We start from the raw sequence: 25,450 nt of genomic DNA on the forward strand, positions 1-25,450 counted from the left end.
CACGAAGTTCTGAGGGCAATGTTTGTTTGTTGGCCAAGGAAGGAAAACTATTGTTTTAGGATTCTGGACTGTGCTTAGCAACCACAGTACACTGAGAACACTCGGATTCACAGCAGCAATAATTCCGTTCACTGACCTCCGCATTCCCGCACATGGAGACCTGTTGAAAGCACTGCTCTGTAGAATGGTGAGAAGCAGAGACTGAAGGAGGGCTGAATCACACCGAACAGGCTCGACCAACTGTGATAATCCAAAGTTATTTTTCAGGAACAGCACATGCTGGATGAGTGCTCCAGGCCCCACACATGGGGAGGGACCAGGAGACGATACCGTCACCTGGAACCCATTCAGCAGGCACCACCGATTCACGTCTACCACCAACCCCCACCAGAGCAGCCTCGGATTATCCAACACTCGGTAAGACTCAAGACACAGGATTCAAGTGGGGCTGTTTTCATTAACAGAAATTCAGTAAAGAAGATAAGAATTAGCTGTAAGGAATACCCTTTATCTATAAAGTAATTAATCTTTTGATGTACAGAGGGATCTTGGGGTCCAATTCCATAGCTCCCTGAAAGTGGTTGCACAGGTTGATAGGGTGGTAAAGAAGGCATAATGGCATACTTGCCTTTATTAGTCAAGGCACTGAGTTCAAGAGTCAGGAAGTTATGTTGCAGCTTCATAAAACTCTGGTTGGGCCACATCTGGGCATTCAATTCTGGTCGCCCCATTACAGGAAGGATTTGGAGGCTTTGGAGAGGATGCAGAAGAGGTTTACCAGGATGCTGCCTGGATTGGAGGGCATGTGCAGCAAGGAGAGTCGGAGAGCCATAGACTAATACAGCACAGCCCTACGAGTCTATGCCAACCATGGTGCCCATGGTCCCAATTTCCTGCATTCGGCCCATATCCCTCAAAACCCCACCCCACCATGAACCTATCCAACTCCTTCTTAAATGATACTATTGTATCTGCCTCAACCACCTCCTCTAGTAGTTCATTCCACATACTCACCACCCTCCATGTGAAAAAGTTGCTCCTCAGGTCCCTTTCAAATTTTTCCCCTCTCACCCTATATCTATGCCCCCTAGTTTTGGACTCCCCTGCCCCGGGGAGAAGACTGCTACCATCCACCTTATCTATGGCCTCATAATTTTATAAACCTCCATAAGATCACCTCTCATTCTCCTACGCTCCAAGAAATAAAGACCTAGCCTGGCCAACCTCTCCCTATAACTCAGGCCCTCTAGTCCTGGCAACATCATTGTAAATCTTTTCTGAACTCTTTTCTATAACAGGATGACTAAAACTGTGCACAATATTCCAAGTGTGGCCTCACCAACGACTTATACAACTGCAACATAATGTCCCAATTACTATACTCAGTGCCCTGACTGATGAGAGGTTGGGCAAACTGGGGTTAATTTTCTCTGGACCGGCAGAGGCTGAGGGGAGACAGGATAGAAGTTATAAAAGGCATAGACAGAGCAGACAGCCGGTGTCATTTTCCCAGGGTTGAAATGTCTAATACTAGAGGGCATGCATTTAAGGTGAGAGGGGGTAAGTTCAAAGGAGATGTACGGGGCAAATTTGTTTTTTACACAGAGGGTGGTGGGTGCCTGGAATGTGCTGCCAGGGCTGGTGGTGAATGCAATTACGACAGGGGCGTTTAAGAGGCTCTTAGATAGGTACTTGAGAGTGCAGAGAATGGAGGGATATGGGGCATGTGCAGACAGAAGGGATTAGGTGCCATTAGCACAACATTGTGGGCTGAAGGGCCTGTTCCTGTGCTGTACTGTTCTGTGTTCTATGTTGGGTGCACTGCTATTGAACCACATGCTGGAAGTGTGAAAGTTACAAACTGCTGAAAAATTTGTTTGGCTACCCTCAAACAATCCGGTTTCCACCCTGTGGATGGTATGGTGAGTTAAAAAGGAATATGGGATCAGCTTTAGCAGATGGGATGAGAATCTGCTGGCTGCAGGACTGAAGGAAACTTAACTTTCTTACCCGTGCAGTTTTATTGCTAACGCTACCAGTTTAACCCATCCGTGCTGATTGCATTGATCACTTCTTCACTGGGTGATTGTACTGGCTGACTTTCACCTCTGCTTGCACATAAGTAAGGCTTGGGAAATGCCAGTCTGATTCCAGGGCCCATTGGTTTTAAAAGTAGACTTTCCTTCCTACTGTGAATGGTGCACTGTTTGTGCCTCTGTCAGGTCCTTTCATAGACCATAGAGCATAGAACAGAACAGCAATGGACAAGCCATTCGGCCCACGATGTTGTGCTGTTCTTGATGATGATTTATACTAAATGTCCTCCTCCTGTGTATCATCCATATCCCTCCATTCCCTTCATATTTATGTGTCTATCTAAAAGCCTCTTAAGCTGCACCAAGCTGCCTGATTCCACTTCTACCTCTGGTAACCCATTCCAGGCACCTACCACTCTTGTATAAAAAACTTGTCCCTCACATTGCCTTTAAACTTTCCCTCTCTAATCTTAAAAGCAAGTCCTCTGGTGTTTGACATTTCTACCTTGGGGAACAGATTCTGACTGTCTCCCCTATCTGTGCCTCTCATAATTTTAAAAACCTCTACCAGGTCTCCCCTCAGCTTCCGACACTCTAAGGAGAACAACCGAAGTTTGTTCAACCTGTCCTTATAGCTCATGCCCTCTAATCCAGGCAGCATCCTGGTGAACCTCTTCTGCACCCTCTCCACAGTCTCCATATCCTTCCTATAATGGGGTGACCAGAACTGCACACAATACTCCAAGTGTGGTCTGCCTAAAGTTTTCTATAGATGCAGAATGACTTCCTTACTCTTGTACTCAACACCCCTACCAATGAAGGCAAGCATTCCATACACCTTCTTTACCACCTTATTCACCTGTGCAACCACTTTCAGTGAACCATGGACCTGGACCCCAAGATCCCTTTGTACCTCAATGCTGTTAAGGGGCCTACCTTTAACTGTATACTTTCTCCTTACATTTGACCTCCCAAAGTGCAACACCTCACACTTGGCCGGATTAAACTCCATCTGCCACTTCTCTGCTCATATCTGTATCTGATCTATATTCAGCTGTATTCTTTGATAGTCCTTTACACTGTCCACAGCTCCACCAATCTCTGTGTCATCTGCAAATTTGCTAATCTACCCATCTACATTTTCATCCAAATCATTCATATATATGAATGATATATATTCATATATATGAGAAAGTGGGGAGAGAAAAAAAACTTCGGAGGCTTCGTGGGTTCCGCTTCGGAAGACTTCGGAGCAGATAAGTTTTTCTTTTTTATCTTTTTTAATAGGGTTTTAATTATAAGGGTTAGTTTTTAATAGGGTTGTTATTATTAGGGTTAGATTTTTATAAGGTTCTGTCTTAAGTGTTTCATAAGTTTTAATCGGGAGGAGTGGGGGCTGGACTGCGCAGGCGCGGTCTGCCATATCCAGTGGGCAGTGTCAGAGCGGGCAGCGGAGTGAGAGGGAGCAGAGTGTTTTGGGCTTTGGCTCAAGGGGCTTCAGCGTAAAGGGGAGAAGAAAGGTAGGTGACTTGAGGAAAGGAAAGGGTATGAGTGCGGTATCCTGTACCCGGTGTCAGATGTGGGAGTTCCCGGAGTCTCCCTGCCTTTGGGAGGGCTACATATACACCCGGTGTGTCGAGCTGCAGCTCCTGAGGGACCGTGTTAGGGAACTGGAGATGCAGCTCGATGACCTGTGTCTGGTCAGGGAGAACGAGGAGGTGATAGAAAGGAGTTATAGGTAGGTGGTCACACCGGGGCCACTGGAGTCAGGCAAGTGGGTCACAGTCAGGATGGGGAAGGGGAAGGGGAAGGGGGAGAGTCAGGTACTAGAGAGTACCCCTGTGGCTGTACCCCTTGACAATAAGTACTCCAGCTTGAGTGTTGTTGTGGGAGACAGCCTACCTGGAGGAAGCAACAGTGGCAGTGTCTCTGGCACAGAGTCTGGCCCTGTGGCTCAGGAGGGTAGGAAAGGAGAGAGGAGGGTACTAGTGATGGGGGACTCTATAGTTAGGTGGGCAGACAAGCGATTCTGTGGATGTAGTTTGCCTCTCAGGTGCCAGGGTCCGGGATGTTTCAGATCGCGTCCAAGGTATCCTGAAGGGGGAGGGAGAACAGCCAGAGGTCGTGGTACATATTGGTACCAACGACATAGGTAGGGAAAGGAATGAAGTCCTGAAAAAAGACTATAGAGAATTAGGAAGGAAGTTGAGAAGCAGCACCTCAAAGGTTTCCGGTTTACTGCCTATACTAAGTGACAGTGGGTATAGGAACAGAATGAGGAGGAGGTTGAAGGCATGGCTGAGGGATTGGAGTAAGGAGCAGGGATTCAGATCTCTGGATCGTTGGGGCCTCTTTTGGGGCAGGTATGACCTGTTCAAAGAGGACGGGTTGCACTTGAATCCCAGGGGGACCAATATCCTGGCGGGGAGGTTCGCTAAGGCTACTGGGGAGGGTTTAAATTAGAATTGTTGAGGGGTGGGATCCGAACTGGAGAGACTGGGGAAGAGGTGTTTGGCTCTCAAATAGAGAAAGCTAGTAGTAGGTACGATAGGCAGGTGATAGAGAAGGGACGTGCTCAGACAGGTTTGCGATGTGTCTATTTTAACTCAAGGAGTATTGTGAACAAGGCAGATGAGCTTAGAGCTTGGGTCAATACTTGGAGCTATGATGTGGTGGCCATTACGGAGACTTGGATGGCTCAGGGACTGGAATGGTTGCTTCAAGTGCCGGGTTTTAGATGTTTCAGGAAGGACAGGGAGGGGGGTAAAAGAGGTGGGGGAGTGGCACTGTTGATCAGAGATAGTGTCACGGCTGTGGAAAAGGTGGATGTCGTGGAGGGACTGTCTACGGAGTCTCTGTGGGTGGAGGTTAGGAACAGGAAGGGGTCGATAACTTTACTGGGTGTTTTTTATAGGCCGCCCAATAGTAACAGGGATATTGAGGAGCAGATAGGGAAGCAGATCCTAGAAAGGTGTGAGGATAACAGAGTTGTTGTGATGGGGGATTTTAATCTCCCAAACATCGATTGGCATCTCCAGACAGTGAGGGGTTTAGATGGGGAGGAGTTTGTTAAGTGTGTTCAGGAAGGATACTTGACACAATATGTAGATAGGCCTACAAGAGGAGAGGCTGTGCTTGATTTGGTATTGGGAAATGAACCTGGTCAGGTGTCAGATCTCTCAGTGGGTGAACATTTTGATGATAGTGATCATAATTCTATCTCCTTTACGTTAGCACTGGAGAGAGATAGGAACAGACAGAAAAGGCGTTTACTTGGAGTAAAGGGGATTATGAGGCTCAGGCAGGAAATTGAAAGATTAGATTGGGAACAGATGTTCTCAGGGAAAAGTACGGAAGAAATGTGGCAAATATTCAGGGGATATTAGTGTGGAGTTCTGCATAGGCATGTTCCGATGAGACAGGGGAGTCACGAGAGGATACAGGAACCGTGGTGTACAAAGGCTATAATAAATTTAGTCAAAAGGAAAAGAAAAGCTTACAAAAGGTACAGAGAGCTAGGTAATGTTAGAGATCTGGAAGAGTATAAGGCTAATAGGAAGGAGCTTAAGAAGAGATTAGGAGAGCCAGAAGGGGGCATGAGAAGTCCTTGGCCGGCAGGATTAAGGAAAACCCCAAGGCATTCTACAGGTATGTGAAGAGCAAGAGGATAAGATGCGAAAGAATAGGGCCTATCAAGTGCAGTAGTGGGAAAGTGTGTATGGATCCGAAGAAATGGCGGAGGTACTTAATGAATACTTTACGTCAGTATTCACTACGGAAAAAGATCTGGGGGATTGTAGTGGGGACTTGCAGTGGGCTGAAAAGCTTGAGCATGCAGATATTAGGAAAGAGGAGGTGCTGAAACTTTTGGAAAGCATCAAGTTGGATAAGTCGGCGGGACCGGATGAGATGTACCCCAGGCTGCTATGGGAGGCAAGGGAAGAGACTGCGGAGCCTCTGACAATGATCTTTGCATCGTTAATGGAGACAGGAGAGGTTCTGGAAGATTGGAGGGTTGCGGATGTTGTTCCCTTATTCAAGAAAGGGAGTAGAGATAGCCCAGGGAATTATAGACCAGTGAGTCTCACCTCAGTGGTTGGTAAACTGATGGAGAAGATCCTGAGAGGCAGGATTTATGAACATTTGGAGAGGTATAATATGATTAGGAATAGTCAGCATGGCTTTGTTAAGGGCAGGTCCTGCCTTACGAGCCTGATTGAATTTTTTGAGGATGTGACTAAACACATCGATGAAGGGAGAGCAGTAGATGTAGTGTATATGGATTTCAGCAAAGCGTTTGATAAGGTACCCCATGCAAGGTTTATTGAGAAATTAAGGAGGCATGGGATCCAAGGGGGCATTGCAGTGTGGATTCAGAACTGGCTGGCCCACAGAAGGCAAAGAGTGGTTGTTGAAGGGTCGTATTCTGCGTGGAGGTCGGTGACCAGTGGTGTACCTCAGTGATCTGTACTGGGACCCTTGCTCTTTGTGATTTTTATAAACGACCTGGATGAGGAAGTGGAGGGGTGGGTTAGTATGTTTGCTGATGACACAAAGGTTGGGGGTGTTGTGGATAGTTTGGAGGGCTGTCAGAGGTTACAAAGGGACATAGATAGGATGCAGAGTTGGGCTGAGAAGTGGCAGATGCAGTTCAACCCAGATAAGTGTGAAGTGGTTCATTTTGGTAGGTCAAATATTGATGGCAGAATATAGTCTTAATGGTAGGACTCTTGGCAGTGTGGAGGATCAGAGGGATCTTGGGGTCCGAGTCCATAGGACGCTCAAAGCAGCTGCGCAGGTTGACTCTGTGGTTAAGAAGGCATATGGTGTATTGTCCTCCATCAATCGGGGAATTGAATTTCGGAGCCGAGAGGTATTGTTGCAGCTATATAGGTCCCTGGTCAGACCCCACTTGGAGTATTGTGCTCAGTTCTGGTCACCTCACTACAGGAAGGATGTGGAAGCCATAGAAAGGGTGCAGAGGAGATTTACAAGGATGCTGCCTGGAATGCGGAGCATACCTTATGAAAGCAGGTTGAGGGAACTCGGCCTTTTCTCTTTGGAGCGACAGAGGATGAGGGGAGACCTGATAGAGGTATATAAGATGATGAGAGGTATTGATCGGGTGGATAGTCAGAGGCTTTTCCCCAGGGCTGAAATTGTGGCCACAAGAGGACATAGGTTTAAGGTGCTGGGGAGTAGGTATAGAGGAGATGTCAGGGGTAATTTTTTTACTCAGAGAGTGGTGAGTGTGTGGAATGGGCTGCCGGCAACGGTGGTGGAGGCAGATACGATAGGGTCTTTTAAGAGACTGTTGGAGAGGTACATGGAGCTGAGAAAAATAGAGGGCTATGAGTAAGCCTAGTAATTTCTAGGGTAGGGACATGTTTGGCACAGCTTTGTAGGCTGAAGGGCCTGAATTGTGCTGTAGTTTTTCTATGTTTCTATGTTTCTATATCACAAACAACAGAGGTCCCAGCACTGATCCTTGCGGGACACCACTGTTCACGGACCTCCAGCCAGATTAACAGCCTTCCACCCCTACTCTGTCTTCTCTGGGGCAAGCCAGTTCCGAATCCAAACTTGCAATTTACCCTGGATCCCATGCATCTTTATCTTCTGAATCAACCTACCATGAGGGACCTTGTCAAATGCCTTACTGAAGTCCATGTTGATAACATCCTCTGCCTTCCCCTCATCAAGCTCCTTTGTCACTTCCTCAGAAAACTCAATCAAGTTTGTAAGACATGACCTGCCCCACACAAAGCCATGCTGTCTGTCCCTAAGCAGGCCATACCTTTCCAAATGTGGGTAAATCCTATCCCTGAGTATCCTCTCCAATAGCTACCCTACCACTGGCGTGAGGCTCACTACCTGGATTATCCCCATTTCCCTTCTTGAACAAAGGCAAATGCATGTTACCAGGCTTTCCATGCTCCATGAAGGATTGGCAGGTTGAGGCTGAATATTACCACTTTTTCCACAGGACCTTGTAGATCTGATAGGCCTGTTTGAAGTTAAAATATAGAAAATGCAAGTTGCCCAATATCTGACACAAATTAGGTATAGTTTACACTGTGTTTCGTCATTGTCAGGAAGTGGCTACTTCTTGGATTAACTTTTATAGCTTTTGTCATCTGTGTGAGGGATCAGAAGTCTAGACCTGCTAGTTGGTTGGGATGGTAGGGATGGCTCACCTGGACTTGCTCGAGCTGAACGATCTGATTGGCAATTCAACCGAGGAGTTATTATTGCTTAGGGTAAAGACTAGCTGACTGGATGGGATAATGTTTTGAAATGTGCAGATTTTCAGCCAGTCTGTTTAAAGCAAAAAATAAAAAACATAGAACATGGAACAGTACAGCACAGGAACAGGCTCTTTAGCCTACAGTGTCTGCACTGAACACGATGCTGAATTAAGCTGATTCTCTACTGTCTGTACATGATCCATATCCCACCATTTCCTGCATATTCATGTGTTTGTCTACCAGCCGTTTAACTGCCACAATAGTATCTGCCTCCACCACTCCCACTGGCAGCCTGTTCCAGGCACCCATTGCTCTCTGTGTAAAAAAAACTTGCCCCACACATCTCTTTTAAACTTTCCCCCTCTCACCTAAAACACATGTCCTCTAGTACTTGACATTTCTACCCTGGGAAAAAGATTCTAACTGTCTATCCTATGTTTGCCTCTCATCATGTTATAAACTCCTATCAGGTCTCCCCTCAGCCTCAGCTGCTCCAGAGGAAACAATTGATTTGTCCAACCTCTACTTACAGCTCATACCCTCTAATCCATGAAGTTTCCTGGTAAACCTCTTCTGCAAATCCTCCACATCCTTCCTGTGATGGGGTAACCAGAACTGCACACAGTACTCCAAGTGCAGCCCAGCCAAAGTTTTACACAGCTGCAACATAAATTCCTGACTCTTGTACTCAATGCCCCGGCCAATGAAGGCAAGCATACGGTATGCCTTCTTTACCACCCTATCAACAAAGGTTGGCAAGCCCATACCCTTGATTTTGGGGAGTGTGACACAATGAATTCTTTGGCCTTACACCATACATGTTCTCATTAATCTATGAAACTCTTGTAGGTTATCACAGTTAACTCAAGATCGTTGGTAATGTAGGCTTAATTCCACTGAAAGCTAATAAATGGTTTAGAATTTTATTAACTTGTCGATCAACTTATAAACTTAAAAGCTAGAACAACCATTCCAAAAGAGTGCTAAAAGTACCTAAGTGTGTTCAGGAGGACATGGGTGTCCTTGTACATGAACCACTGAAAGTTAACATGCAAATTCAGGAAGCAATTCGGAAGGCAAACAGTAAGTCCCCCTTCAGTGCAAGAGAATTTGAGTATAGTCGTGGAGATGATTACATAGGGGTACTGGTGAGATTGCACCCAGATGTCTTGTACGGGTGTTTGTCTCACGATCAAAGGAGGGATATACTTGTGATGGAGGGAGTGCATCGATGGTTCACTGGCTTGATCCCTGGGATGGTGAGTTTGTCACACAACAACAGGTTTAGCAGATTGGGCCTGTGCTGCCATGGGTTTAGGAAAATGACAGGTGATCTCCTTGAAACATGTAGAATTCTTAAGGGGCTGAGCAGGATTGATGCAGTGTTGGTGTTTCCTCTGGCTGGGGCATCTGGGGCCAGGACTGTGAAGTCCCTGAGCATGTCCAAGACCAAGATCCATAGGTCTTTGGCTATTAATAAAACCAAAGGATTTGGGTGTGGTATTGAGATAAAAGATCAGACACCTTTTTATTGAATGTTGGAGCAGGCACAAGGGGCTGAATGGCCTTCTGCTTCCGCTTCTCACAGGTTCTGCCACCCTCTCCTTATTGTTAGCCACTTGTGCACTCCTTTTTTTTGCTCCCCTCTTCTCTCTCCTCAGTACCCCCAGCATCCGCCAACAATCATACAACAGTTGCCGCAGCAACAGCCACTCATCACGCAGATCCCGCCTCCACAGACCCTGCCTCCAATCAGGTCTGGCAGCATCAAGGAGGGTAAGAAATTTTACAGAATGTGAAAATTTACTTTGCAGTTAAAGAAAGCATCTGTCTTGTGTTTATCTCTGGGGTTCATGCCAGGATTTGAGGTCTCGTTGTGAATTGTACCTTCTGGATTCAAGAATGACCCCATATTAAATTTGGTGAAAAACCAATGGCGAAAAGTATGTTTTCTGATTGTCTGGCTCATAAACACGGCATTCACAAGATGATCTGTTCTGCGCCATGAACAACAGGACCTGTTACACATGTCCTTCTAGGCTGCTCCAGCACTGAGTAAGGGGTGTCCGCCCTGGTTGTACTTTATAGTGTAGTTTCCTACCCCTCCGAGGGGGCTTTCATTTACTCTCTCAGCTTCACAAGCTCTCCAGCTATAAATTCCTTGCTAATCATAAGATGCACCATTGAATGCTCTCTGAATTTGGTACATAGCACTGCATCCCACTGCACGTCGCAATTCAGATGGAAATTTTCCATCTTACTGTTAACTGCTAGCTTGGTACAAAGCGAGATTTATTACATGTGATTGCATAACACCAAGATACACTTTCTTAATATATAGCTTTGCAAATAACTTTTAGAGTCATAGAGTGATACAGCAAGGAAACAGGCCCTTTGGTCCAACTTGTCCATGCCGACCAAGATGTCTACATGAGCTAGTCCCATTTCCCCATGCTTGGCCCATATCCCTCTAAGCCTTTCCTATTCATGTACCTGTCTAAATGTATTTTAAACATTGTAATTGTACCTGCCTCTACCACTTCCTCTGGCAGCTCGTGCCATATACCCACCACCTGCTGTGTGAAAAACTTGCCCCTCTGATCTGCTTTAAATCTTTCCCCTCTCACCTTAAACCTATGCCCTCTGGTTTTAGACTTCCCCACCCTGGGACAAAGATTCTGTCTATGCCACTTGATTTTATCAATCTCTATAAGGTCACCCCTCAGCCTCTTATACTCCAGGGAAAAAGTCCCAGCCTATCCAGTCTCTCCTTGTAGCTCAAGCCCTCCAGTCCCAGAAAAATCATGTAAAACTGCACTTCCAAACTCCCAGCTCTTTTGGCTTTGATACTCTGTTCACCACCATAAGCCTGATTCAGCTTGCTTGCCTATATCCCAAGAAAAATTCTTAAACCTTGTCCCTTCACCTTTCATTTCACAGCTTTTCCTGAACCTATCCCTCCATATAAATTTCCCAAACCTATTTTCATAGTGACTGGGATAATTTTGTTAACCCCCATGGCCTCCCTACTCCATTCATAGACAAGGCAGACCATAAGTTCCATTAGTACCTCTTAATGGTGTTAATATAGCACGGAGGCTCACCCTGATGCTATTTGTGGAAGTTGCATCAAGACCTAGATTTTCAATTGGAGGTGCACAACAGCATTGTAAGGCTATACTGAAACCCACATTGTCAGTTTTATTGAGGTGTTCCCTATTGACATGTTGCAGATTCTCACAGCTATTGGTGTTTAACACAGCAGATGCAATCTCTGAAGCCAGCATCTCAAAGAGATGGGCTACAGAGCAAATAAAACTTGCCCAACTACTAGGAAATGTTGTGACTAAATGGATAGATGTTACAATGATGGCAAGAGGATGGTAGGGTGCTGCCAGAGGGCCAGAGGGAAGGCCAGTGCACAAAGGAGGCTTGTTCCTTGTCTGGGAGAAGGATGGAGACCTTCAGGGCTACTGCCAGGTGCTCCCACAGGAGGTTGCTAGGGAGGTTTAAGGAAGGACATGAGCACAACCTATGATTTCCTGCAGTCTGAGGAAGTAGACAATGCCAGTACCCACTCTGTCTGCTCCTGTGGTCTGAAGGAAGAGTAAATGAAGCCTCTGTCCTTCAGTATAGAGTTTGGGCAAACTCCAGAATGCAGCAGTGAGATGTGGCAGAGATCAGGAGCAACTGCCTGAAATGACCCTGAGGCAGGGAAATTGAAAATAACTGTGACCCTTGAACTCCAGGGTCAAAGCAGTCCAGGCACATGAGGTAGTATCTGAGGGTGTAGGAAAAGGCCAATCTTAGTGACCACAACCATGGCGTGATTTCAAGGGATAGTGAAACTACTTGCTCCACGAATATGAAGTGTTATTTTTCAGACCAGTTAGGTTGAAAGTCTCACTGCGAACAGAAAAAGGATGATACAGGAATTGAAAATCCTGTCAAAAAATCAGGGGTAGAATTTCCCAGTGGGTGCCAAGGGAATCTGGAATGGACACAAAATTGCCCCATTCCTTGTTGAGCCAATTTTCCATTGTACAGTCAAAGATCAAATACCTGCAGATGGTAGAAATCTGAAACACAAACAAAGGACAGGAAATACTCAGCAGGTCAGGCAGCATCTGTGGAGAATCAGAGTAATTGTTTCAGGTCAATGACCCAGCATTTTGCATTTTTATTTCAATTGCACTGCACCATTTTGTTTGGAGTTGTGCAAACAGATTTCAAGGCCTCAATCTCTGCCCACTTCTGGCATATCCAAGAAACTTCCAACCCCACTTCTTGCAGATTCCAGCATCTGCAGTCTCTTGTGTCACCACTTCTTTCTGTTTTCCTTCCAAAAATAATTCTTCCAAGTTAATTAAGCTCTACTTTCAAACTGTCAACTATCTAAGCTTTGGCTCTCCATGCATCCCAGTACTCCTGCAAATGTCAATGGTAAACATTTTTCTCTTTTCCAATCCGACTGTTTCTCCAGGCATAGTTCCCATGTCAATTTATGCTGATGGCCAACTTTTTTTAGCTGCCATTGTACAACTGCACTGCTCTAATGAGCTGTCATTTCCTTGAGATCAACGGTGGGAAAAATGAGACCATGGGCCTTGCCTGCACCTGAACAGTTTGTACCCTTTTCACTGATTTCATTGTCATGGCAATTGTTATAGAATGCAACTTTGATAGCTTGTCTGACCTCTGTTTCTTTAAATCCAAGGGGCATAGACTTGCACAGATGCAATAGATGGCTGATTTAACTGTTCTTCATCAGATCTACCTGGGCCACATGGGGCGGCACAGTAGAGGCATTATTGGAGCCACTGCCTTATGGTTCCCGAGACCCAGGTTCAATCCTGTCCTTCAGTGCTGTCTGCATGGCGATTGTACGCTCTCCCTGTGGCCTCCGAGTGCTCTGACATATAAGATGGGGGGCTAATTGGCTGCTATAGTGTGCGGTGATTGGTAGAAAATGGGGGGAGTTGATGAGAATGTCGGGAGAATAAAATGGAATGAGCATAGGATTAGAATAAAATGGGATGTATGTAAATTGGTGCTTGATGGTCAGTGTGTACTTGGTGTGCTGAAGGGCCTGTTTCCGTGATCTATGGCTGAATGACATAAACATGAGTCATCTGTTAAAACTCACTATTACAGGGTCATCCTGGAATGCTAGGTTAACTCACAGCTTCATTACTATAAACTGTCTTCTTAAGTTCCTTTATCTACTCTCACCTCCAACAACAGGTACTGAAGCTCATGAACATCTGTCCCTAAAGATGAGGCCAACGAGTGAACTGCATCTCCCACATTCCTCTTCTGGAAACTACCCCCCCCCCCCCCCCCCATGTTAAAATCCTCATGTTTCTTCCTGCCTTACCTCTGAAACTGCATGTTTCTTCGATTTTTCTGTCGCTGGCTTACTTGAACTTATACTGACCATGAGACCCAGCTCTTGGTCTGTTGATTTTATTCACAATGTTGATGCTCACCCAGCTTCCCTTTCTGGCTCCCATATAAGCTGGTATTCTGAATGGTTTCTCACTTCAGTTACTGAGCCCTTCTTCAAATTTGAAGTTATCCTGACTGTCCTAAACAAACAACCTCTCTGACCAAGTTATCCACCACCCCAGCTCCAACCTTTCATTCCTCCCCATAGTCCTTAAACATGTTGTAGTCTCCTGGAGGCGGTGCTTCAAGAAGGCGGCATCCATCACTAAGGACCCTCACCATCCAGAATATGCTCTCTTCTCGTTACTATCACAGGGGAGGAGGTACAGGAGCCTGAATACCCACACTCAACGTTTCAGGAACAGCTTCTTCCTCTCCACCATCAGATTTCTACATGGTCCATTATCCCTTTTTTTTGCACTATTTATTTATTTTTGTAATTTATTGTAATTTTTATGTCTTTGCACTGTACTGCTGCTGCAAAACAACAATTTTCATGTCATATAAGTCCGTGATAATAAATCTAATTCTGATTCAAACTGGCTCTGATCAAAGGCACTAATGACCTATGTGATTGTGAAAAAAGTAGCCTTATTTGTTCTCTTCCTTCTTCACATGGCTGCAGCTTTTCATAGAGTTGACTTTTACATCCTCCTCCAGGGCTTCTCTGCCATACACAGCCAGGTGAGATTGCACTGCCTTCTTATATCTAGTCTTAGCCCAAGGGTCATTTGCAGAAAGGCATTTCTTCCTATATCTCAGTATCTCAGGTGTTCCCCCTTGGCCCCCTCCTAATTCTCATCCACATTATGTTCCTCGGCAACACATCCAGAAATACTGCATCAGCTTCCACGTGGAGATGTAAGGGAGACTGCAGATGCCGGAATCTGGAGCAAAAAGCAAATAGGTGAAGGAACTCAGCGGGTCAGGCAGCATCTATTCTGGGAAATGGACAGTTGACGTTTCGGGTTGAGACCCTGCATCAGGATGTAGTGGGGAGATGGCCAGTGTAAAGAGGTGAGGGGGCGGGGCGAGGCAGGGGCTGGTAGGCAATAGCTGGAACCAGATGAGGAGGGGGATGATAGGCAGATAGAGCAAGGTGGGGGGGGCCTCCTCATCTGGTTCCACCTATCATCTGCCAGCCCCTGCATCACCCCTCCCCCTCACCTCTTTACACTGGCCATCTCCCCGCTACATCCTGATGCTGGGTCTCAGCCGAAATGTCGACTGTCCATTTCCCTCCACGGATGCTGCCTGACTCACTGAGTTCCTTCAGCAGTTTGCGTTTTGCATCATCTTCCACTTGTTTGTTGATGATATATCTCATCAACATCTCTTTTGATCCATCTGCTCGACATAAATTAGCAGATGATGTGGAAGGCTACAGGTCGTGACTTGGACATAAGGAGGCTGCAAAGAGATACAGATAGGTTAAGTGAGTGGGCAAAGAGAGTGTAATGTGGAAAAAATGTGAAACTGTCCATTTTGGCAGGAAAAGTGAACAAGGTGTACAAATCATTGGTTAGGCTACAGTTGGAGTATTGTGTGCAGTTCTGGTTGCCAGGTTATAGGGAGCTAGAAAGGGTGCAGGTAGGGTTCACAGGAATGTTGCTGGGACTGAAGGGTTTGAGTTATAAGGAGAGACTGAAAAGGCTGGGACAGTTTTCCCTGGAGTGAAGGAGGTTGAGGGGTGGCCTTATAAAGGTTTATAAAATCATGAGGGGCACAGATAAGGTGAATGGTCACAGTCTTTTTCCCATGGTAGCAGAGTCTAAAACTAGAGGGTATATGTTTAAAGTGAGAAGGAAAGATTTAAAGGGAATCTAATGGGAAAGTTTTTTGCAGTGTGTGGTGGGTAGATGGAATGAGCTGCCAGAGGAGGTGGTAGAGGAAGGTACAACTGCAACATTTCAAAGACACCATTGATTCTTGTGTTATCCACAAACGTACTAATTCTACCTCCTACATTCACATCCAAGTCATTAAAACATATCACAAACCGCAAAGTTCTCAGCGTCGATCCCTGCAGTACACCACTAGTCACAGACCTCCGGTCAGGAAAATGTTTTGCAACCATTACTCTTCATCTCCTGTCACCAATCCAATTTTGGATCCAATTAGCCAGCTCGCCTTGGGTCCCGTGTACCTTAACCTTCTGCACCAGCCTACCATGTGGGACCTTGTCAAATGTGCATAAAGACAACATCCGTCACCCTGCCTTCATTAACCTCCATTGTTACCTCCTCAAAAACTCAATGAAATAAGTGAGACAGGATTTCCCCCACAGACAGCCATAAGTCAGTGGAGCACGACTTAAAACAACAATCCATAGGTGAGGGTGCCATCAAATGAGCCACAGCTGACACTCCATAAAATATTCCAAGGCAGTTGATAGGATCACTGTGAAACAAAAGCTCCAATGCATGACATAGCCCATACTGTAGAAAGAGCACACAGAGAGCCACTTGATCCATTGTCCTTTGCTAAATATCTGATGTAGCCATTTAATTAATTTGACTCCTGCAACCTTGCTCACACTGCAAGCTTTATCCAATTCCACAACTCATTCAGGCAGGGCTTTCAGTTCACAACAACTTGCAGAGTAAAAACAATTCTCAATTTTCAGGATCTTGGCATTGCTGGCAAGGCCAGCATTTATTGCCTGTCCCTAACTGCCATTGAGGAGGTGCTGGTGAACTGCTTGAACCGCCGCAGACTTTCCAGTGAAAGTGCTCCTCCTAAGCTGCTGGTGGAGGTGGGGTTTAGATCCAGGATTTAGACCCAACAATGATGAAGGACAAGTAAATACTTCCGAGTCAGGATAGTGTATGACTTGGAGGGGAAGTCAAGTCAAGTTTATTGTACGGGAAGGTACAGGTACAATGAAAAACTTGCTTTCAGCAGCATCCCAGGCAGGATATAACTTGTACATAAATTATAAAAGACAGTGAAAAACCGACTGTGCAAAACAAGATGTTAGTGCATAAAAAACACAATCAGAGACAAGTCTACGGTAGTGCAAGACGTGGTCCGTAGTGCTCCATTGCTGAGGTAGGGGTTAGGGTTGTGCAGGTCGGTTCAAGAACCTGACGGTTGTAGGAAAGTAAGCTGTTCCTGAACCTGGTGGTGTGGGACCTCAGGCTTCTGTACCTCCTGCCCGATGGTAGCAGTGAGAAGAGGGCATGACCTGGATGGTGGGGATCCGTGATGATAGATGCCGCCTTCTTGAGACAGAGCCTCATGTAGGTGCTCTCAATGGTGGGGAGGGCTGTGCTGTGTCCACTACTCTCTGCAGCCTCTTACATTCCCGTGCGTTGGAATTGCCGTACCAGGCCGTGATGCAACCAGTCAGGATACTTTCTACGGTGCACTTGTAGAAGTTAGTTAGAGTATGTGGTGACATGCCGAACCTCCTTAAGCTTTTAAGTAGAGGTGCTGCCTTCTTCATGATTGCATCAACGTGCTGGGCCCAGAACAGGTCATCAGAGATGTTAACGCCCAGGAATTTGTAGCTACTTACTCTCTCCACCTCCAACCCATCAATGAGAACTGCTACGTAATCTCCTGACTTCCCCTTTCTGAAGTCAACGATTAGCTCCTTGGTGTTGTTGATGTTAAGCGCCAGGTTGTCACTCAACCACTCAGCCAGATGTTCCACCTCACACCTGTACACTAACTCATCACCACCCATGATTCAGCTAACAACAGTAGTGTTGGTGGTATTGAAGCTGTGCTTAGTTACACAGTCACGGCTGTAAAGAGAGTAGAGCAGGAGGCCAAGCCTTGAGGTGCACCTGTGTTGATGATCAGTGAGGAGGAGATGTTGTTAATTTACCATACTGATTGAGGTGTCCCAGTGAGGAAGTCGAGGATCCAGTTGCAAAGGAAGGAAACAGAGGCCCAGGTCTCAGAGATTGATGATGTTTGGAGGGGATGATGGTGTTGAATGCCGACTGTAGTTACTGAAAGGCAGCCTGATCTATGCATTACTGTTGTGCAGATGATCCAGAAGAGTGGAGAGTCAGTGAAATACCAACTGCTGTTAACCTGTTGTGGCGGTAGGCAAATTGAAGGGAATCCAGGTCATCTCTGAGGTAGGAGTTGATTCGTGCTATAACCAACCTCTCGAAGCACTTCATTATGGTTGATGTAAGTGCGACTGAACGGTCGTCATTGAGCCAGGTCACCACCTCTTCTTGGGCACTGGTACAATAGGTGCCCTTTCGAGGTAGATGGGAACCTCCGACCACAGAAGCAAGAGGTTGAAGATATACTTGAACATGCCAGCCAATTAGTCTGCACAGGTCTTCAGCACTCAATCAGGTACGCCATCTGGGCTGGATGCTTTTCAAGGGTTCATCCTCTTGAAGGAGGACCTGACATCGGCCTCTGAGACAGAGATCACAGAGCTGTGCGGAGCTGTGGGGGCTTGTGTAGGAGTGTCATTATCGTTAAAAGACATCAAGCTCACCTGGAAGTGATGCATCGTTGCCACTTATGCCACCTGTTTTCGCTTTGTAGGAGGTGCAAGCTCTGCCACAACTGTCGAGCATCTGTCTGTGACTCTGTGACCTGCAGCTGGTGGTGTGCCCATGCACCTGCTGCCTTTGTCCTTCTTGGTGGTAGAGGTCACAGGTTTGGAACATGCTGTCAAGTAACCTGGGCAAGTAATGCAGTGCATTTTGCAGATGGTACATTCTGCAGCCACCATGTACTGTGTGGAGGGAATGAATGTTTAGAACGGTTGATTTGATGCCAGTCAAGTGGTCTGCTTGAAGCTTTTTGGAACTGTATCCATCCCGGCAAGTGGAGAGCATTCCTTCACACGCCTGACTTGTGCCTTGTAGATGGTGGAAAGATCTTGGGGTGTCAGGAGGTGAGTCACTGTCTGCAGGATACCCAGCCTCTGACCCGCTCTCGTAGTCACTGTATTTATGTAGCTGGTATAGTTGAGTTTCTGGTCAATAATGATCCACTGGATATTGATGGTGGGGACCAAGTGACGCTAATGCTACTCAGTGTCAGGGCAGGTGGTTCGACTCCCTTGTTGAAGATGTCATTGCCTGGCATTTTTGTGGCACAAATGTTACTTGCCACAAAACATGAACATTGACAAGCTCTTGCTGCATATAGGCATGGGCTGCTTCATTTGCTGAGGAGCTGCGAGTGGTATTAAACATTGTGCAATCTCCACTACCTCATTTTGATGAAGCAAAGTCAAAGTCAAGTTTATAGCCATATGCATATGTATGCATAGGTGCAATGAAAAACTTAGTTGCAGCAGCATCACAGGCACATAGCATCATATAAGCAGCATTCACATAAATTAAATAAATTGTACATAATTTTTACAAGAAACAACACAATTAGAATAAAAACAAAGTTCACTTTAGTGCAAAGTGATCAAAGTGGTCATGGTGTCGCTAAACTGTAGTGATTAGGGTTGTGCAGGTTGGTTCAAGAATCGACTGGTTGAAGGGAAATAACTGTTCTTGAACCTGGTGGTGTGGGACTTCGGGCTTCTGTACTTCCTGCCCAATGGTAGCTGCGAGAAGATGGCCTGGTCTGGATGGTGAGGATCTTTGATGATGGATGTTGCCTTCTTGAAGTGGCATTTCCTGTAGATACTACCGATGGCGGGAAGGGATGTACTGGGCAGAGTCCACTGCTCTCTGCAGCTTCTTATGTTCCTGTGCAGTCAAATTGCTGTACCAGACCGTGATGCAACCAGTCAGGATACTTTCAACAGTACATCTGTAGAAGTATGTTGGAGTGTTTGGTGACAAGCCAAACCTCCTAAGAAAGTAAAGACGCTGGTGCGCCTTCCTTGTGATTGCATTTATGTGCTGGGCCCAGGACAGGTCATCAAATATGTTAATGCCCAGGAATTTAAAGCTGCTGACTCTCTCCACTGCCGATCCCCTAATGTAGACTGGCTCATTTTCGCCTTTCTTCCAGCAGCTGAAGTTGGTTGGGTCTAGGACACTGTCCTGAGGAACACCTGCGGTGCTGTACTGGGGCTGGGATAATTGACCTCCAACAACCACAGTCATCTTAATCTGTGCCAGGCATGACTCCTGCCATTAGAATGTTTTCCTCCTCTTCCCATTCACCAGGGCTCCTGATGCCACACTCAAATGCTGCCTTGATGTCAAGGGCAATCACTCTCCCCTCCCCTCTGAAATTCAGCTCTGTATCTTTGTTTAGACCACAGCTGTGATCAAGTCTGGAGATGGATGATCCTGGTGAAACCCAAAGTGAGTATCAGTGAGGATGTTAATGGTGAATAAGTGCCCCTTGACAGCACTGCCACTGACAGCTCCCCTCACTTTGTAGATGATTCAGAGTAGACTGACTTGATGAAAATTAGTCGATTAGATTTGTTCTTACTGTACACAGGAAATACTTGGGCATTTTCCACGTTGTCAGTAGGTCCCTGTGTTGTAACTGTACGAGGACAGCTTGGCTAGAGACATAGTTAGTTCTGGAGTGCTTCTTTTGCCAATTACCTTGGATCAGTTACTGACCCTTTTTCTGCTGGCCACAATTTCTCTTCACTTGCTCTTTCAAAAAGCTTCACAAATGAGCTGTGGTCCAAATTCAGATCCTCAAGGACGAGGTTATGGAATACCTAGAGGTGCATGACAAGATAGGTCCAAGTCAGCATGGTTTCATGAAGGGAAGATCCTGCCTGACCAACCTACTGGAGTTTTTTGAGGAAATCTCAAGTAGGATGGATAAGGGAGAGTCTGTAGATGTTGTGTATTTGGATTTTCAAAAGGCCTTCGACAAGGTGCCGCACAAGAGGCTGCTAAATAAGATGAGAGCCCATGGAATTACAGGAAGGATATTAGAATGGGTGGAGCATTGGCTGATAGGCAGAAAGCAAAGGGTGGGAATAAAGGGATCCTGTTCTGTTTGGCTGCTGGTTACCAGTGGTGTTCCGCTAGGGTCGGTGTTGGGGCCGCTTCTTTTTACACTGTATATCAATGATTTAGATTATGAAGTAAATGGTTTTGTAGCTAAGTTTGCAGATGACACCAAGATAGGTGGAGGAATAGGGAGTATTGAAGAAACAGGAAGGTTGCAGAGAGACTTAGACAGCTTAGGAGAGTGGGCAAAGAAATGGCAGATGAGATTCAATGTTGAGAAATGTGCTGTTGTACACTTTGGAAAAAGAAATAAACAGGCAGATTATTATCTAGATGGGGAGAAAATTCAAAGTACAGAAGTACAAAGGGACTTGGGGGTCCTCGTGCAGGATACCCTAAAGGTTAACCACCAGGTCGGATCGGCAGTAAGGAAAGCGAATGCTATGTTGGCATTCATTTCAAGGTATAACGTATAAAAGTAAGGAGGTGTTGATGAGGCTCTATGGGGCAATGGTGAGACCTCATTTGGAATACTGTGTGCAGTTTTGGGCCCCTTATCTTAGGAAGGATGTAATGATGTTGGAGAGGGTTCAGAGAAGATTTACAAGGATGATTCCTGGAATGAAAGGGTTTACATATGATGAGTGATTGTCGGCTCTTGGACTGTACTCATTGGAGTACAGAAGAATGAGAGGGGACCTCATAGAAACATTTCAAATGTTGAAAGGACTGGACAGAGTAGATGTGGCTAAGTTGTTTCTCTTGGTGGGTGAGTCCAGGACTAGAGGGCACAGTCTTACAATTAGAGGGTACCCATTTAGAAAAGAAATGAGAAGAAATTTCTTTAGCCAGAGGGTCGTGGATTTATGGAATTTGTTGCCACATACAGCTGTGGAGGCCCGATCATTGGGGGTGTTTAAGGAGGAGATTGATAGGTATCTAATTAGTCAAGGTATCAAGGGATATGGGGAAAAGGCCGGGAATTGGGGCTAGATGGGAATAGTTTAGCTCATGGCGAGGTGAACTCGATGGGCCGAATGGCCTACTTCTGCTCCTTTGTCATGTGATCTTGTGATCTTGAGTGGGCTACACCTTTCTGCCAGCCTGAAGAACAATTGTACATTAGTATTTCTGCTCTTGATCTTCAGCTGCTTCCTTATCTGCACTGCCACTGCACTTCCTCTAAAGGCCCTCAGGTAGCAGACCACGCTAATCCTTATGAGGCAGAAAAGGTTATAGTGATGAAGAAGTTTCTGGCATATGTCTTTTCAGTGCTTGCATGGAAGGGGGTTACATTATGTGAAAAAATTCTCCTGATACTTAGCTGGTCCTGTAGCACAATCTTTTCTTTATTTGTTCACAGATATGGTGGAGCTGATGTTAATGCAAAATGCCCAAATGCATCAGATAATTATGCATAATATGATGTTGAAAGCACTGCCTCCAATGGCATACTCCCAACCTGGAGGTTCTTCCACCAGTCCTGTGGTCTCTCATGGACAGGTAAGAACATTGATGATATTATTTATTAGTCACATGTACATTGAAACACATGGTGAAATGCATCTTTTGTGTAGAGCGTTCTGTGGGCAGCTCACAGGTGTTGCCATGCTTCCGGCGCCAACAGAGCATGCTCACAACTTCCTAACCCGTACGTCTTCGGAATATGGGAGGAAACTGGAGCACCCGGAGGAAACCGGAGCACCCGGAGGAAACCCACGCAGACACGGGGAGAACGTACAAACTCCTTACAGACAGCGGCCGGAATTGAACCCGGGTTGTTGGCGCTATAATAGCGTTAATCTAACCGGTACACTACCGTGCCTGCCCTTATTTTGAACATCATTTCCTCTCACACATAAAGTCACAGGGTCACACAGCAAGCAAACAGGCCCTTCAGCTCACTGAATCCACACAGACCATCAAACACCCATTTACACTAAGCCCATTTTATTCCCCACACATTCCCATCAACTCCTCCAAGATTCTACCACTCACCAACACACTATGGACAACTTACAGTGGCCAATTAATCTACCAACCTGCATGTCTGTGGGATGTGGGAGGACACCAAAGCACTCGGAAGAAACCTACACAGTCATAGGGAGAACATGCAAACTCCACACAGACACACCATAAATCAGGATTGAACCTGGGTCACTGGAGTTGTGAGGCAGCAGCTCTACAAGTTGTGCTGTTGTACTGCCTTCCTTGGTGCTGACCACCTGAAGCCCAAAAGATCCTTAAAAACTTTCCTCATGACATAATTTCCATAGACCACCTGTGCTGTTGCCCTCACTAATGACCATTGATCCAAGCCAGTCAATTTCCAAACCAATCACCAATTAATTACCAATTATCATTGATTGTCAGTTCTGCGGGAGGTCCAAAACCAAATTACTCCATGGAAGACAGACAAATTGACTGGCATGGACCAATGGTCATTAGTGACAGATTCAGGACTGCTGAGGCCATTGTTGCATTATAACAGGAATAATGGATTTTCTCTTTAAAAGGTTTGTAAAACATTGCAGTAAGTGGGAATGATTTCTCCGAAGTTTTCCCAACTACCTCTGCCCATTTGTTTTCCACAACATAAATTCTCTGGGCAAATATAGGTCATGGAAAACATTAATTGAAGGGAGATTGATATCTTGATAGGTGCAATTTTGTGAATCCATTCTGAAGACAACACATATCTTCAAGATCTCCAATATTGCCTTTAACTTGCAGTTCCAGTTGTCAGACGACGGGATTTAACCATTATGTAGAAGCTCTTGTCATAGCCATAAAGAACATATCCTTATTGATTCATTTTACAGGATGTGGGTGTTGCTGGCAAGTTCAGCAATTATTGCCCATTCCCAATTGCCCTTGGAAAGGTGGTGATAATCCACCCTGTTGAACCCCTGCAGCCCTCTGGTGAAGGTGCTGTTGGAGAGAGAGTTCCAGAATTTAGACCCAGCGACGATGAAGGAACCTGCAGGTGGCAGTGTGTCCATGCACTTGCTGCCTTTGTCCCTCCAAGTACAGATGTCGCAGATTTGGAAGCTGCTGAAAGAGCAGCCTAGGCAAGTAACCACAGTGCATTTTGTAAATGGTAAACACTCCTGTCATTGTGGCAGTGGTGAAAGAATATTCATCACGTGGTTAGTGAAAACCAAATAATCAGGAGGAAATGACTTACTTTTCATTTGGGCTATTTTGAAAATACATTTGGCATTGATGTCATTTATGTTGTCTGACAACTCATTAATCACCACGAAGTCAAACAAGAAAATTAGTCAGCCAAAGCCTGTTCTGCCATTCAGTGTGATCGCCGCTGATCTGTCATCTGACTCTATATGCCTGCCTTTCCCTTTACTCCCTTAATGCTTTGTTAAAGAAATACTAATCAAATTTCCAGCATAATTATGCCATTGTAAATATCGGTGGCAATCTTAGATGAGAATTCCAAACTGTGGCCACTGTCTATGGTAGAAATGTTTCCTAACTCCTGAAAGACTGGGCTCTAATGTTTTACACTCCATCCCCTGGACTTTTCAGCCAGCTGTTTCTGTCCATCCATCCCGTCAGGCCCTCTTGATAGAGAGCGATAGAGTCATATTTTGGAAACACCAATCAAATCAAATCTTAACTGTTTAAATTCCTTTTTGTGAAATCTCTCCTTGTAGACCCCAGGAATCATTTTGGTGAATATACCCTTTCTCTAGTGCGTTGCCCAGAACTGCTCAAGGTACTTCAAGTGTAGTCTAAGCAAGGCTTCATACAACCATAGCATAACCTCACTCCCTTATACTCTAACCCTCTTGATAGAAAGGCCAGCAGTCCTTTAGCCTTTGAACACTTTCTTTATTCACTTATGGCATTTAAGTGATTTATGTACATGGCTCCTCGTATCTCCTGCAACTGAAAACTTAATAGCTTCCTGTAGTAGAGAAAGTGCTCCAATCTCTCCATCTTGTGTTAATTTAGATGTTGGGAAATGTAAGGTATTTGTGTTAAATACCTTAAATTTCCCAACATCTAAGTTCCCTTGCCATAGTTTTTCCCACTTAATCTATTAATATCTCTGTGTGATTTAGTGCTTACATCTACACTATGCACAATGGCACCATCTTTCTGTCACTGGCATACCTTAATATTAGGCTTCCTATTCCAATAACAAAGTCATTTCTAAGCACACTGATTCTTTGCAACTCCAATACGGATCATTATTGGACACCAGTAGTCACATCTAACCTACTTGTGGTACCTGCCCATACCTCTTCTCTATATTTCCTTGTCAATTTCCTGTCCCAATCAATAATTTGCCTTCGCTTCCATGAGCTTCAATTTTAGTGAACAGCATCCTTTGGGAGACTTTGTCAGCTGCCTTTTGTAAATCTATTTGATCATACGTAGACATTCCCTGTCCACTACATTAGTCAGCTCCAGGAAAAATAATTTGTTCACATTTGTAAAGCATAACCCATCACTTGAGAGTCAGTGTTGGTTCTCTCCGAGAAACTGAAGATGTCTATTTTTTGTACTTCTTTGGAATGAAAACATCACTGGTAAGGCCATCAGTTATTGCCAAACCTGCATATTATTATGTTCCCATGCGCCCACTGCCCTTATCCTTCTTGGTGGTAGAGGTCAGAGGTCTGGGAGGTTCCCCAGAGTAGCACACCTTGTAGATAGTACACATCGCAGTTATGTTGTGCTAATGGCGGAGGGAAGAAATGTGTTGGGAGATTTGAAACAAAAGCAGAAAATACTGGATACATTTACAATCTGTGGAGCGAGAAACGGAGTTAGTGTTTCAGGCCAGAAGCAGGAAAGAGAGATGAAAAAGGTAATTTTA

General features: G+C 45.4%; 1 protein-coding gene across 1 annotated transcript in view; it reads left to right on the plus strand.

Annotated features, from left to right (window-relative positions):
* Positions 1-25,450, plus strand: part of zgc:112416 (uncharacterized protein LOC550509 homolog) — a 99,521-nt gene that overhangs the window by 55,385 nt on the left and 18,686 nt on the right. The window contains exons 7-9 of the mRNA XM_052011903.1: positions 268-417; positions 9,946-10,060; positions 21,968-22,107. Coding sequence (XP_051867863.1) covers positions 268-417; positions 9,946-10,060; positions 21,968-22,107 — 405 coding nt within the window. The remainder of the gene's footprint in view (positions 1-267; positions 418-9,945; positions 10,061-21,967; positions 22,108-25,450) is intronic.

Source organism: Pristis pectinata, chromosome 1 (assembly GCF_009764475.1).
Source record: "Pristis pectinata isolate sPriPec2 chromosome 1, sPriPec2.1.pri, whole genome shotgun sequence".
NCBI lineage: Eukaryota > Metazoa > Chordata > Chondrichthyes > Rhinopristiformes > Pristidae > Pristis > Pristis pectinata.